The following is a 15,116-nucleotide window of genomic DNA, read 5'->3' on the forward strand; positions in this document are numbered from 1 at the left end:
GCTAGAGTATTTTTTCTTAAGAATAGAAATAGCTTTGATTCCTTCATCTGAAAACTGTTCCTACTCATTGTTCATTCATCAATGAGGGGAATGGCATTTATTTTTTATAAATTTGACTCAATTCTCACTTGCTTCAAACATTTTTCAGTTATTATTTGCAATTTTACTACATCCTATTTCCCCCTGTTTATTATATTCTCACTCTCTTTTCGCCTTGTCCCTCTTCATTTTTTTTTAATTTCTAACTGCACTCTACCTCAATCTTACCTCATTTCTATCACTTCCCTCTCCTCATTCCCTTACCTTCCACATCTCCTGTATGGAAGGACAGACTTCTGTATCCAATTGAATATGTATGTTATTCCCTCTTTGAGCCACTAATTATGACAGTAAGGGTCACTCACTTACCCTGCCCATTTCCCATGTCTTTTCTTCCACTATAAAAGTTTTTTCTCACCTCTTTAAAGAGAGATATTTCAATCCAATCGCCCTCTCCCTATCCATTCTTCTGGTTCATTCCTCTCTTACACTTTAACTTTATTTTATTTTTTTAGATAACATCCTTTCTTATACAACACAGCCTGTACCCATTGATCATATATACTCCTTCTAACTGCTCTTTCATAAGAACCATCTTAGGAGATGGAAGTGTCATCTTCCCAGAGGGGAATTTAACAGTTTAACCATATAATTTCCCTTTCCTTTTTATGCTTCTCACATCTTGCTTTTAGAAGTCAAATTTGCTATTCAACACTGATCTTTTAACGAAGAATGCTTGAAAGTCTTCAATTCCTTTTTTAAAGAAACTATTTATTTTTAATTTTCAAAATTCACTTCCACAAGATTTCACTTGAAAATTTTCTCCCCATCACTCCCCTCTGCCCACTGCCAAACAGTGTGCATTCGGATTACCTCTTCCCCCAATCTACCTTCCTTTCTATCACACCTCACCTTTCTATTATCCCCAACCCTCAATCTTCTTGTAGGACAAAATAGATTTCTCTATCCCATTGCTTGTATATTTTATTTCCCAGTTGCATGTAAAAACAATTTTTAACACTCATTTTTAAAGCTTTGAGTTTTTACTTCTCTCCCATGTTCCCTCCTCAACCATCACCACTGAGAAGGCAGGTAAATTCAACATAGGTTATATATGTGTAGTAATGCAAAACACTTCCATAACAGTCATGTTGTGAAAGACTATCTGTATTTCCCTTCATGCTTCCAGCTCCCCATTTATTCTCTTACCTATTTTGATCCTATATACACATGCATACATACACACATATATATGTATATATACACATATGTGTGTGCATTTATGTATACTAAATACATATTTTGCCTAGTTCTGCTATTTCAAGATTCGTTTTGGGGTTCTCTTTTATGATTCTTTCCAGAAAAAATTGGGAGTGTTACCATTCATTTAATACCTACTCTGCTATCTTGGATCCTGGAAGTCTGATAAATTCTATTTTCTGTTCAATACTTTAAGACAGGAAATAATGCTTATTGCATTAAATTGAAGGTTCAGAGGCAATTTTAAAATACCGTGAAAAGATTCCGGGCAGAATATAGAATGACCTGTGTGTCAAAGAACTGTTTACATACTGAATTTAATGTGGTGGACAATATTTCGCATAGAAAAACCTTTCTTCTGTCTAGGGAAAATAATGGTTAGGTGTGGGGTTTCTCTCTATTACAAAATTTCAGAGTCATAGTTTTCTTTTTTAGTCTATTTCAGAATAAAGGCTACTAAATATTTCCTATGTGATGTGTGTCCTTAATAAGAATATATCTCTTTATTTTGTGGAAAAATTGGTCTATTGATGTGATGCTTTGAAAACAACATTCAAAGAAGTTATGAAAATGTGAAATTCTATAATTCAAGTACATGCATCACTGGCACACTCACACAGATGAAAGACTGGAAGCACTGAAGGTGGTGGCTTCATGAACCCACGACGAGACTCAAGAATAACTTTAAATAAATAGTAACTTAATTTTTATAACACTTTTTATGTTGAAAACGTTTTCTTTTTTTCTCAGACAGTCCTGTTAATCAAGTGGTCCAAGTGTAATGATTTCATTTTTGCTACTGAGAAAACTGATGATCCAAGAAATAAAATAATTTACATATTTGCTTAATAAAAGATCAAAGGCTCAGGACACTTGAATTTGTTACATGATAGCTAGTTCATATCTTCACTATCTCTTTCATAGGCTGTTATGATAGCCTTCTTATTGAACTCCAAGCCTCTAAATTCTCTCCTGTCTAATCTATTCTCCCCAGGTTACCAAAACAAATTCCTTCTCTTAATAAATAAAGTAGAGGCAGAGCAAAGATGGCAGAGTGAGAGCAACTACTCACCTAAGCTCTTAGACAAACTCCTTCAGATACCTCTAAAAAGAGAATCTAACAGGATTTTGGAGGGGTATGATCCAATAGGAGACAGCTTGTGGCAGATTCACAGCCCAGGACAGACTATAAAGGCTACAGGAAGGATCTGATCAGAGGGGCTGAAGGAGCACACAGCCCACAGCACACAGGCTGTCCCAGGGTGTCTCTGCCTCTGCAGGGCTGAGCAGGAATCCCCAGGCACTCTGAGACAGTGGCCCTATTGCAGAATCTCTGGCGTATGAGCCCAGGACAGGAGTCCAGCAGAAGGGAGCAAGTGAGAGCTACAGAGCCCCAGGTACCTGCAGCAGCTGCTCCTGAGACCATCAGCCTAGAGATTAAATTTCTGAAAGTCACCTACTTGAACTTTAGAGAGGCAAAATGGTGGAGAGATTGGGAAATGCTCTCCTTTTCTTGACCTTGAGAGACTCATGAAATATTTCCCTAGAAAAATCCAGGAAAGTAGGATCAGCAGAAGGGGTAAACGGTCTCTTAGGGTGTGAGACTAGGAAAGTTGCTAAGGAGGATCCCCCTTGCTGTGGCTGAAGGGGACCACTGCAGGACCAGAGCTGTCCCAGAGAGCCCTACCTCAGCATACTTGCAGGAGATCCTGAATGCCAGAGTGGTGGAACCTGCAACTGACAACAGCAGCACCCCAGGCATGCCTCAGCACCCCAGAGGAATCCAGAAGACAATAGGATAGATGTAATCACCAACCACTTGGGTTGCCTATACTCTAGCTCAGAAAAGGAGACCTACTGTAGCCAGACCACCCCTTATCTTAACACATCTAGCTCAAGGATGACTCCTGGGGAAACCCAGAAAGACTTCACCTGACTTTTGCTTTCACAGCAGCCAGCTCAGCACCAGGGAAGCTGCAGCATTTTAGCTTCTAACTGAGAGAACCAGAGGCCACAGAACTCAAAACCCCAAGTTCAAGGCACAAGAATTGTAGGAAAGAGCCCCTTGTGCCCTGGAAGCAGAGATCTACTTTAAAAGCCTGGGAAAGTGTGATCATCATCATCATAAGTTAGAACCATGAAAAGAAAAGACCATACAATCTTTCTAGAGGGTAAAGGACCAAAACATGAACACCAAAGAAGTCAGCATTTATACTGTACCCACATCTGAAATTTCAGAAGGGAATATGAACTGGTCTCAAGCACAAAGAGCCCTCTTGGAAGAGCTGAAGAAGAATTTTGAAAGCCAAATTAGAGAAATAGAAGAAAAACTGGACAGTGATTTTAAAAATTACTCCTTTAGTGATTTTGAAAAAAAAAGAGAACAGCTCCTTGAGAAGGAAATTTGGATGAATGGAAAAGGAATTAAAAAACGTAACTGCAAAATTGTGCAAATGGAAAAGGAAGTACAAAAACTAACTGGAGAAAATAACTCCTGAAAGGAATAACTGGATAGATGGAAAAGGAGACGCAAAAGTTAACTGAAGAAAACTATTTGATAAAAATTAGAATTGGGAAAGAAGAAACTAATGACTCCATGAGACATCAAGAATCTATCAAACAGAATCTAAGGAACAAAAAGATAGAACAAAATGTAAAATATATAATTTGAAAAACAACTGACATGTAAAATAGATACAGGAGAGAAAAATCTAAGAATTATTGGTCTACCAGAAAGCCACGACGACAAAAAGAAACTGGACAATATCATCCAAGAAATCATCAAGAAAAACTTCCCAGAAGGCCTAGATGCAGAGGGGGAAATAGTTATTGAGACAATCCACCACTCACCTCCCAAAAGAAATCTCAAACTAAAAACACCAAAGAGTATTGCTACCAAATTCCTGAAGTAACAAGTAAAGGACAAAATACTACAGGCAACCATAAAGAAACCATTTAAATATCGAGGAGCTGTAGCCAGGATCACACAGGACCTTGCAGCTTCTATATTAAAAGACTGAATTAATTGGAAAATTGTATTCTGCAAGGCAAAGGGGCTGAGACTACAACCAAAGAACAATTGCCCTGCACACTTGAGCATAATATTTCAGGAAAGGAGATGGACATTCAATGAAATAAGAAATTTCCAAATCTTCCTGATGAAAAGGCCAGAACTCAATAGACAACTCCATTTTCAAACACAAGCTTCAAGAGAGGCATAAAAAGGTAAACTGGGGAAAAAACCTTGTAATTTAAATGGGCAAATTGTTTACATCCTTATAAAGGCAAACGATACTTGTTAATCTTGAAAATTGTATATTTATCAAGATAAATAAAAGGTATACCCATATGTAGAGGGAATAGGTATAAAGTAGATGATGTGATGAGAAAACTGTGATTTAAGGGTGTGAAGGAATTGTAACAGAAAATGCGAAAAGGAGCAGGGAGAATACGGTAAATTACATCACAGGAAGAGCCAAAACATTTATAACAGAGTAGAGGGAAAGAGAGGAGGAAGATGAGCATTGTTTTATATTTACTATCACCTGGTTTGTTTCAAAGAGAAAACAACAAACCCAATTAAGTATATCAGTCTAATTAGCTCTAAAGGCAGTAGGAGGGGAAGGGGTAAAGTGGTAAAGTTAAAGGGGAGTAAAAGAAAGAGGGGCTGAAAGAAGGAAGGGAAGACTGTGAGAGGTGGTGGTCAAAAATTTAAACATTATAATGGAGGGGAAGGGAGTAGGGAAAACTAAAAGCACAAAAAGGTAGGAAGAGGATGGAGGGAAAGACACAGATAGTAACCATAACAGTGAATGGGAACGTGATGAACTCTCCCATAAAACAAAGAGAGATAGCAGAACTGATGACAAACAATAATGAAGCAATATGTTACTTACAAAAAACACCTTAGAAATAAGGGGATACAGATAGGATAAATGTCAAAGGTGGAGCAGAATATGTTGTACTTCAACTGATGTAAAAGAAAAGCAGAGATAGCAAATCTCATTCTCAGACAAAGCAAAAGAAAAATAGATCTATTCAAAAGAGACAACGAAGGAAACTACAGCCTGCAGAAAGGCACCATAGAAAACGAAGCAATATCATTACTAAATATATATGCTCCAAGTGGTACAGCATGCAAATTCTTTTTTTTTAATTTATTTATTTGACTTTCATTTTAACAAAATTTTGGGTTCCAAATTTTCTCCCCTTTTGTCCCCTCCCCCCCCAAACACCGAGCATTCTAATTGCCCCATCACCAATCTGCTCTCTCTTCTGTCATCTCTCTCTGCCTTTGTCTCCTTCTTCTCTTTTGTCCTGTAGGGCCAGATAACTTTCTATACCACTTTACCTGTATTTCTTATTTCCTAGTGGTATGAACATTACTCGACAGTTGTTCCTAACACTTTGAGTTCCAACTTCTTTATCTCCCTCCCTCCCCACCCCTTCGCTTTGGAAGGCAAGCAATTCAATATAGGCCAAATCTGTGTAGTTTTGCAAATGACTTCCATAATAGTTGTGTTGTATAAGACTGACTGTATTTCCCTCCATCCTACCCTATCCCCCATTACTTCTATTATCTTTTCATCCTGTCCCTCCCCATGAGTGTCGACTTCAAATTGCTCCCTCCTCTCCATGCCCTCCCTTCCATCATCCCCCTCACTCAGCTTATCCCCTTATCCCCCACTTTCCTGTATTGTAAGATAGGTTTTCATACCAAAATGAGCGTGCATTTTATTCCTTCCTTTAGTGGCATGTCATGAGAGTAAACTTCATGTTTTTCTCTCATCTCCCCTCTTTATCCCTCCACTAATAACTCTTTTGCTTGCCTCTTTTATGAGAGATAATTTGCCCCATTCCACTTCTCCCTTTCTCCTCTCAATATTTCTCTCTCACTGCTTGATTTCATTTTTTTAAGATATGATCCCATCCTCTTCAATTCACTCTGTGCACTCTGTCTCTATGTGTGTGTGTGTGTGTGTGTGTGTGTGTGTGTGTGTGTGTGTGTGTGTGTAATCCCACCCAGTACCCAGATACTGAAAAGTTTCAAGAGTTACAAATATTATCTTTCCATGTAGGAATGTAAACAGTTCAACTTTAGTAAGTCACTTATGACTTCTCTTTGCTGTTCACCTTTTCATGGTTCTCTTCATTCTTGTGTTAGAAAGTCAAATTTTCTTTTCAGCTCTGGTCTTTTCATCAGGAAAATTTGAAAATCCTCTATTTCATTGAAAGACCAATTTTTCCCCTGAAGTATTATACTCAGTTTTGCTGGGTAGGTGATTCTTGGTTTTAGTCCTAGTTCCTTTGACTTCTGGAATATCCTATTCCATGCCCTTCGATCCCTTAATGTAGAAGGTGATAGATCTTGTGTTATCCTGATTGTATTTCCATAATACTTGAATTGTTTCTTTCTAGCTGCTTGCAATATTTTCTCCTTGACCTGGGAACTCTGGAATTTGGCCAAAATGTTCCTAGGAGTTTCTCTTTTTGGATCTCTTTCAGGCGGTGTTCTGTGGATTCCTTGAATATTTATTTTGCCCTCTGGTTCTAGAATCTCAGGGCAGTTTTCCTTCATAATTTCATGAAAGATGATGTCTAGGCTCTTTTTTTGATCATGGCTTTCAGGTAGTCCCATAATTTTTAAGTTTTCTCTCCTGGATCTATTTTCCAGGTCAGTTGTTTTTCCCATGAGATATTTCACGTTATCTTCCATTTTTTAATTCTTTTGGTTTTGTTTTGTGATTTCTTGGTTTCTCATAAAGTCATTAGCCTCCATCTGTTCCATTTTAATTTTGAAAGAACTATGTTCTTCAGTGAGCTTTTGAATCTCCTTTTCCATTTGCCTAATTCTGATTTTGAAAGCATTCTTCTCCTCATTGGCTTTTTGAACCTCTTTTGCCAATTGAGTTGGCCTATTTTTCAAGGTGTTATTTTCTTCAGCGTTTTTCTTTTGGGTCTCCTTTAGCAGGGTGCTGACCTGCTGTTCATGCTGTGACTGCGTATCTCTCATTTCTCTTCCCAGCTTTTCCTCCACCTCTCTAAGTTGATTTTCAAAATCCTTTTTGAGCTCTTCCATGGCCTGAGCCCACAGAATATTTAGTTTGGATGTTTGGGATACAGAGGCCTTGACTTCTATGTCTTTGCCTGATGGTAAGCATTGTTCTTCCTCATCAGAAGGGAAGGGAGGAGATGCCTGTTCACCAAGAAAGTTACCTTCTATAGTCTCATTTCTTTTCCCTTTTCTGGGCATTTTCCCAGCCAGTGACTTGACAACAGAATATTCTCCTCACACCCACCTCGCCTCCTGATCCTCCCAGCCAGAGTTTGGAGTCTGAGATTCAAATGCTGCTTCCCAGCCTCATGGCTTCTGCAAGGGCGGGGCTGCTATTCAGTGTGAGATTAAGTTCAGGTACTCAGGTCAGGGCAGGGTTGCCTCTCGGGCTCAGTTCCCTCAGGGGGTTTATGCAGAGACTGGCAACAATGGATCCAGGCTCCTGCCCCCTTGGGGAGCCCCGGTCTGCAGCCGCCTCTCAGCTTCTACCTCCCGGGGGGGCCTGAGTTATGGGGGCACCCCACTCCCCTCCAGACCTTCCAAGAAGACCCTCTCACTGACCCCCATCACCTGTGGGTGGAGCGGCCGCTGGAGATCCCATCCCTGAAGCCCCCTCATATCTGCTCCTCTCCGTGCCACAGCCGCGGCAGGACTGGGCTGGGCTCTGCAACCACAGCGCTATGGACCTTTTGCGAGAGGTTTGCAGGTCCCCCTGGTACAGAAATGTCCTTTGCTCCACTGTGCTGTGGCCTCTACTACTCCAGAATTCACCGTGAGTTCCTTTTTACCAATGTTCTATGGGTTGTGGGTTCGGAGCTATGTGTATATGCCTCTTTCTACTCTGCCATCTTGGCTCCGCCTAGCATGCAAATTCTTAGAGAAGTTAAGGGAGTTGCAGGAAGAAATACACAGCAAAACAATACTACTGGGGGACCTCAACCTCGGCCTCTATGATCTTGATAACTCTAAGCTCAAAATAGACAAGAAAGAAGTTAAGGAGATGAATAATATTCTAGATAAAGTAGATATGATAGATCTCTGGAGAAAACTGAATGAGAATAGAAAGCAATATACATTTTCTCAGTGGCACATGACACATATACAAAAATTGACCGTGTTGTCAAACCTCACAATCCAGTGCAGAAAGCATTGATAGTCACTGTATCCTTCTCAGATCATAATGCAAAATAATTATATGTATTAAAAGGTCATGGAAAGATAGACCAAATATTAATTGGAAACTAAGTAATCTAATCCTTAATGGAGTGTGTTATGATTTCTGGTTCTGGAATCCACGGTGACTGAGGGATTGGTAATTGTTGTCTCCCTCCCATTGTTGACCTTGATTAGCCCAGAGAATATTTCCCCAGGAAAAATCCTAGAACACAGAAAGCAATAGAAAGGGGGAGACAGACTCTTAGCCAATGAGGCTATAAAGATGGCTAAGGAGGGTACCTATTCCTGTGGACAAAGGCGACCAGCGCAGGATCATAGATGTCCCAGACAGACCCACCTCAACAACCAGAGAGAAGATCATGAGCCCCATGGGGTGGGGGTTGAAGCCAACAGCTTCCAGAAGCAGGACCCCAGGCATGCCTCAACACACCAGGGGAATTAGGAGGACACCAGGGCAGACAGCTGAACTTCCTTATGCTCTAGCTCAGTAGAGGAGAGACCTGGCTTCCAGACCACCCCTCCTCCATGCTTAAAGAGCTAGCTCCAGGGTAACTGTGGGGAAACCTACAAAGACCTCACCTGGCCTCTGCATTTCAACACCAGCCAGCACAGCACCAGTTAAGCGGTAGCATTTTAGTTTCTACCTGAAAGAACCAGAGGCCACAGCACACAAAACCTCAAGTTTTAGGGACAAGATCTGAAGGAAAGAGCTCCCTGTGCCACAGACACAGAGTTCTACTTTACAAGTAAGGCAAAGGGTTATAATCATGAGTAAGAAGAAAAGAAAAGACCATAGAATCTTACTAAGCAGGCAAAGACCAAAACACAATTACCAAAGCCGTCAGCATTGAAACTGTACTGTCATCTGAAATTGAGAAGGGAATATGAATTGGTCTGAAGCACAAAGATACTTCTTGGAAGAGGTCAGGAAGAATTTTAAAACCCAAATTAGAAAAATAGAAGAGAAATGGAACAATGACTTTAAAAATTGAAAAGAAATCACAGAAGAATTTGAAAGGACAATTCGATGAATGTGGAAATACAGAACCTAACTGGTGAAAATAACTCCTTAAAAGAAACAATTGGATAGATGGAAAAGGGAGATGCAAAAATTAACTGAAGAAAACAATTTGTTAAAAAAATGAAATTGTGCAAGTAGAAGCTAATGAATCTATAAGATATCAAGAATCAGTCAAACAGAATCTAAAGAATGAAAAGATAGAAGAAAATGTAAAATATTTAATTGGAGAAACAACTGACCTGGGAAATAGAACTAGGAAAGAAAATCAAAGGATTATTGGTCCAGCAGAAAGCTACTATTAAAAGATCCTGGATAATATCATCCAAAAAATCATAAAGGAAAATTGCCCAGAAGTCCTAGACCCAGAGGGCAAAATAATCATCAAAAGAATCCACTGTTCACGTCCTGAAAGGGACCCAAAACTAAAAACATCAGGATATATCATTGTGAAATTCCAGAAATATTAAATGAAGAAGAAAATACTACAGGCAGCCAGAAAGAAACAATTCAAATATCGAGGAGCTACAGTCAGGATCATACAAGACATTGCTGCTTCTATATTAAAAGACTGAAGGAATTGAAATATTATATTCTGTAAGGCAAAGAGCTGGAACTACAACAAAGGATTAATTACCCAGCAAAACTGAGCAGAATATTTCAGGCAAGGACATGGACATTCAATGAAATAAGGGACTTCCCTACCTTCCTGATTAAAAGGCCAGAACTCAATAGAAAGTTGGATCTTCAAACTCAGGCCTCAACAGAGGTATAAAGAAGTAAACGGGGTAAAACTTGTTACACAATGTTACACTGTTTACCTTCCTATAAGGGAAAATGATACTTGTTAATCTTGAGATGTGTGTATTTATTATGAGGGATATACATAGATAGAGGGAGTGGGTATAAATTAAATGATGAGATGATAACAAATGTGATTTAAGGTTGTGAAGGGATGGTAATGTGGGAAGTGAAAAGGAAGAGACAGAATAAAATAAATTCAATCCCAAGAAGAGGCACAAAAATATATTACAGTAGAGGGAAAGGGAGAGGGAGAGGAGCATTGTTTAAGAGGTACACTCATCTCATTGTATTCATGGAGGGTAAAACAAACTCAGTTAAGTATACATATACAATTACCTCTATAGACAGTAGGAGGGGAAGGGAGAAATAAAGGGATGGGGAGGGTAAAACAGAGGGAAGACATAGTAAGGGAAAAGGGAATCAAAAGGAAGGAAGGCAGGCTGAGAAAGGGTGGGATGACTGAGGGAGGTGGTCATGAAAAATTAAAACTGTATTGTGGAGGGGAAGGGAGAAGGGAGAACTAAAAGCATAAACAGAGGGAAAGGGGATGGAGGGAAAGACACAGATCGCAACCACAACTGTGAATGTGAATGGGATGAACTCTTTCATAAAAGAGAGACAGATAGAAGAGTGAATCGAATACCATAATTCAACAACATATTGATTACTAGAAACACATTTGAAATGGGGACATATACACAAGATGCAGGTAAAAGGTTGGAGCAGAACGTTTTGTGCTTCAACTAATGTAAAAAATAAAGCAGGGGTAGCAATCCTAGTCTCAGACAAAGCACAAGAAGAAATAGTTCTAATCAAAAGACATAAGCAAGGAAACTATCCTACTAAAAGGCACCACAGACAACAAAGCAATTTCATTACTAAACCTATATTCTCCAAGTGGGAAAGCATCCAGATTCTTAGAGGAAAAGTTTAGGAAGTTACAGGAAGAAATAGAGAGTGAAACTATACTCGTGGGCCACCTCAACCTCCCCCTCTCTGAATTTGATAAATCTAACCTCAAAACAAACAAGGAAAAAGTTATGGAGGTGAATAGAACTCTGGATAAGGCAGATATGATAGATGTCTGGAGAAAATTGAATGGCAATAGAGAGGAAAATATCTATTTCTCTGCAATACTTGCCACATATACAAAAACTGACCATGTACTAGGCCATAAAAATCAAACAATCCAGTGCAGAAATACAGAGAAAATCAATACATCCTTCTCAGATAATAATGCAACAAAACTTATATGCAATGAAAAGCCATGGATATATGAACAAAAACCTAATTGGAAACTAAACAATGAGTGGGTTAAACAGCAAACTACAGAAACAATCAACAACTTCATTCAAAAGAATTACAATAATGAGACAACCTATCAAATTTCATGGGATACTGCAAAAGCAGTTCTTAGGGGATGTTTTATATATTTGAATACCTACATGAATAAAATAGAGAAAGAGGGGATCAATGAATTCGGCAGGTAGTACAACAAGCTAGAGAAAGAACAAATTGAAAATTCCCAAGCTAATTCCAAATTAGAAATACTGAAAACCAAAGGAGAGATTAATAAAACTGAAATTAAGAACATAATTGAACTAATAAATAAAAATAAGAGTTGGTTTTATGAAAATAACAATAAAATTAATAAACATTCGATCACTTTGATTAAAAAATAAAGAAGAAAACCGGACTATAAATATCAAAAATGAAAAAGGTGAACTCACCTCCAATTAAGGGGATGTTAAACTATTAATAAGAAGTTACTTTGCTCAACTGTATGCTCCAAAACTGAACAATCTAAATGAGGTCATGATTATGTTTAAACATATAAATTACCCAGAATAACAGAAGAGGATTTTGAATACTTTAATCATCCCATCTCAGAAAAGGATATTGAACAAGCCATCAATGAAATCCCTAGGAAAAAAAATATCCAGGGCTAGATGAATTGACAAGTTATCTCTAATACTATAATTTCTAATACTGTGACCTAATTCCAATATTATATAGACTATTTGGGAACATTGGGGAAGAAGAAGTACTCCCAAATTCTATTTGTGATACAAATGTGGTTTTGGTACCTAAACCAGGAAGAGTCAAAATAGAGATAGAAAATTATAGATCCCAACTTCTCTAACGAATATAGATGAAAGAATTTTAAATAAAATTTTAGCATAAACAACACAACAGCTTATCAAGAGAATGATACATTATGATCAGGTAGGATTTATATCAAGAATGAAGGGCAATTTCATCAGAAAAATAAGAAAAATAGAAGTATTAACATTATTAATCATATCAACAACAAAACTAACAGTAACCATGTGATTATCTCAATAGAATAGAAAACACTTTTGAAAAATTACCAAATCCATTCCTATTGAAAACAATGGAGAACATAGGAATAAATGGAACTTTACATAAAATAATGAGCTGTATCTACCTAAAACTTTCAGCAAGCTTTACATGCAGTGGGGATAAGCTAGATACATTTCCAATAATATCAAGGGTGACACAAGGATGTCCATTATCAACACTATTATCCAATATGTTATTAGAAATGTTAGCTGCAGCAATAAAAGAAGAAAAAGAAATTTAGGGAATTAGAAGAGGCAGAGAAGGAACTAAGTTATCACTCTTTGTAGATAATATCACGATATACTTACAGAATCCCAGAGAATCAATTAAAAAACTATTTAAAATAATAAACAACTTTCACAATGTTGCAGGTTGCAAAATAAAGCCAGACAAATCTCCTGCATTTCTACATATTACTAACAAAGCCTAAGAACATGAGATAGAAAGAGAAATCCCATTTAAAGCTACAGTAGACAACATAAAATATTTGGGAGTCTACCTCCCAAAACAAACCCGGGCCTATATGAAAACAATTACAAAACACGTTTCTCACAAAAGAAGTCAGATCTAAGTGGAAAAACATCATTTACTTGTGAGTAGACTGGGCCAATATAATAAAAATGACAATTCTGCCTAAATTAATTTACTTATTCAGTGCCATATCAATTAAACTAGCAGATAATTATTTTATAGAGGTAGAAAAAATAATATCAAACTTCATCTTGAATAACAAAAGGTCCAGACTATCAAGGGAACTAATGAAAAGGAAAGCTAAGGAAGGTCGCCTTGCTCTACCAGATCTCAAATTGTATTATAAAGCAGCAAGTGTCAAAACCACTTGGTACTGTCTAAGAAACAGATGGGTGGACCAGTGGAATAGGTTAGGTAATCAAGACACAGTAGTCAATGTACATAGCAAACTACTGTTTGGTAAACCCAAGGATCTCAGCTTCTGGGATAAGAATCCACTATTCTACAAAAAATTCCTGGGAAAACTGGATAACAGTGTGGAGGAAACTGGGCATAGGCCAATAGCTGACAAGTTACACAAGAATAATGTCCAAATGAATACATGATATAGGCATAAAGATTGATTGATTGTATAAACAAATTAGTGGAATAAGGAATAGCTTATTTATTCGAGATACGGAGAATGAAAATTTTTTCACTAAACTAGAGACAGAAAACATGAAGTGCCAAATAGATAATTATTACATTAAAATGAAAAGTTTTTGAACAAACAAACCCAATCAAGATGAAGAGGGAAAAAGAAAACTGGGAAAGAATTTTTGCAACTAGTGTCTGTTATAGTGGCATCAATTGGGGAAAGGTTGAATAAATTGTGATATATTAATATAATGGAATACTATTGTGCTATAAGAAATGATGAAGAGGGAGTGTGGCCGGGCGGCTCAGACTGAGCAGAGTTTTGTCCACCGTGTGGATTGTCTAGAGTGCACTGCCAGTCTCCTGTCTTCTATTCACTATGGTTTCTTCTGATATCCAGGTGAAAGAACTAGAGAAGAATGCCTCGGGGCAGGCATTTGAACTGATACTTAGTCCTAGTTCAGAAGAAGCAGTCCCAGAATTTCCTGTTTCTCCTCCAAAGAAGAAAGATCTTTCTCTGGAAGAAATTCAGAAGAAGCTAGAAGCTGCAGAAGAAAGACGCAAGTCTCATGAAGCTGAAGTCTTGAAGCAGCTAGCTGAGAAGCGGGAGCATAAGAAGGTTCTTCAGAAAGCAACTGAAGAAAACAACAACTTCAGTAAAATGGAGGAAGAAAAACTGACCCACAAGATGGAAGCTAGCAAAGAGAACCAAGAGGCACAAATGGCTGCTAAGCTGGAGCATTTGCAGGAGAAGGATAAGCATATCGAGGAGGGGCGGAAGAACAGAGAGTCCAAAGACCCTGCCAATGAGAATGGAGCTGACTAGCTGTCTAAGAGCTGACTTCTCCTCCTCCGGAGCATCCAAAGACTGAACTGGCCAGTGTCGCTTTTATTTTATTCCTCTTGACAAATATTCTAGAAACTGATGTAGAACTGCATAGGTAGATTCGAACCGTACAGATGTTGTTTGGGCAGCAAAGGGGGAGAAACTACAAGTATTTTGCTCTTTTTCTAAAATGTTGAAGTCTTTCTAACGTAGCTATTTTTCTTGTTGCATCTTTTCTATTCCAGTATGCTCTGTGCTGGGTTAATGGCTAGTACCGTATTGGCTCTGTGAAAACATGTTTGTTAAAGGAATCTATAGTATGCTTCTTTCCAACTGTTAGATGTTGAATATATCTGTCTGTTTTGAAACCTGACCTTTGTCCCAGACTTTCCAGATACTACTGTACTTGAATGGTTAATAAATTTGCAAAGTGCTGTTAAAAAAAAAAGAAAGAAAAAAATGATGAA

The 15,116-nt window shown here is 38.1% G+C and overlaps 1 protein-coding gene across 1 annotated transcript; it reads left to right on the forward strand.

The window, feature by feature from the left end:
• The first annotated feature begins 14,202 nt into the window (after positions 1–14,202).
• LOC140511102 (stathmin-like) lies at positions 14,203–14,852 on the forward strand. Its single transcript, XM_072620094.1, has one exon. The coding sequence runs from the start codon at positions 14,203–14,205 to the stop codon at positions 14,647–14,649; it is 447 nt and encodes a 148-aa protein (XP_072476195.1). The 3' UTR covers positions 14,650–14,852.
• The last annotated feature ends 264 nt before the right edge of the window (positions 14,853–15,116 follow it).

The sequence above is a fragment of the Notamacropus eugenii genome, chromosome 6 (assembly GCF_028372415.1).
Source record: "Notamacropus eugenii isolate mMacEug1 chromosome 6, mMacEug1.pri_v2, whole genome shotgun sequence".
Taxonomy (NCBI): domain Eukaryota; kingdom Metazoa; phylum Chordata; class Mammalia; order Diprotodontia; family Macropodidae; genus Notamacropus; species Notamacropus eugenii.